The following is a 1,263-nucleotide window of genomic DNA, read 5'->3' on the forward strand; positions in this document are numbered from 1 at the left end:
TGAGGACCCCCAAAAGTGCCCAAGAGCGAAAGAGGCAGCTTTTGATATTCATCAAGCCAGGAAAACATGAAGCCATCTGACAAGAGCTCTGATCCAGAAGGAACTTTCCTGCTCTCCTTTACACTTGTTCCTCTGTGACTGAAATCTCAGAGATGTCAAAAGCTATATAGTTAGCAAGCTGCAGAAGGAGAAATAAGGAAGAAGAGAGCATCAACTCTCAACCAAGTTCAGAGTTCTGATTATAACCGGGACTGACCAGTTCTAATTACTGAGTTAAAATTGAGTTTAGGATCGCGCTGCCGGCGTGCAAGATGGGGGTGAAGAAAGACAAGAAGCCTAAGAAGTCAACCTGGAAGTTTAATTTGGACCTTATTCATCCAGTAGAAGATGGAATTTTTGATTCTGGAAATTTTGGTACCTTCCCTAGTGAATATCTAGGGTTTTCTTCCCTAGTGTGGCATTTTTTCTGTTTTAAAATAGGAACAGTTTCTACGGGAGAAGGTTAAAGTGAATGGAAAAACTGGAAATCTTGGGAATGTCGTTCACATCGAACGCTTCAAGAATAAAATCACAGTTGTTTATGAGAAAGTTCTCTAAAAGGTATTTGAAATACCTTACCAAGAAATACCTTAAAAAGAACAATCTTCATGATTGGCTTCGTGTGGTTGCATCTGACAAGGAGACTTATGAACTTCGTTACTTCCAGATTAGTCAAGATGGAGATGGATCCGAGTCTGAGGACTAGCTGAAGCCGTCCCTTTCAGGGCTTTGCTGGCTAACAGAACACATGAAGTATACAAGAGAAACATCTTGAAGTGGACCTTTAGTTTATCAGTGAATAAAAAAATTACTCTGTATGTTAAGCATTCATCTCTTTGATTTAAGTGTATGCTGTTTATATGGTGCTGGCTTTCCTTTAATACTTTTAAAAAAAAATTTTTGTTGGAGTGTAGTTTATTTACAATGTTTTGTTGGTTTGGGGTATACAGCAAGGTGAATCAGTTATACACATGCACTCCTTTTCTTTTTGAAGATTCTTTTCCCATATAGGCCATTACAGAGTATTGAGTAGAGTTCCCTGTGCTATACAGCAGTTTCTTATTAGTTATCTGTTTTATGTATAGTAGTACGTACATGTCAGTCCCAATCTCCCAGTTTATCCTCCCCCCCCACTGCCCTTATCCCCTGGTAACCATAAGTTTGTTTTCTACATCTGTTACTCTACTTCTGTTTTGTAAATAAGTTCATTTGTACTCCTCTATT

At 38.6% G+C, this 1,263-nt stretch overlaps 1 protein-coding gene across 1 annotated transcript; it reads left to right on the forward strand.

Annotated features, from left to right (window-relative positions):
- The first annotated feature begins 311 nt into the window (after positions 1-311).
- LOC103078768 (60S ribosomal protein L22-like 1) lies at positions 312-745 on the forward strand. The gene is given in 3 exon segments (XM_082931136.1): positions 312-413; positions 481-587; positions 589-745. Coding segments are annotated over 3 exon segments (366 nt in total).
- Positions 746-1,263: the final 518 nt, after the last annotated feature.

The sequence above is a fragment of the Lipotes vexillifer genome, unplaced genomic scaffold (genome assembly GCF_000442215.2).
Source record: "Lipotes vexillifer unplaced genomic scaffold, Lipotes_vexillifer_v1.1 scaffold496, whole genome shotgun sequence".
Classification (NCBI taxonomy): Eukaryota; Metazoa; Chordata; class Mammalia; order Artiodactyla; family Lipotidae; genus Lipotes; species Lipotes vexillifer.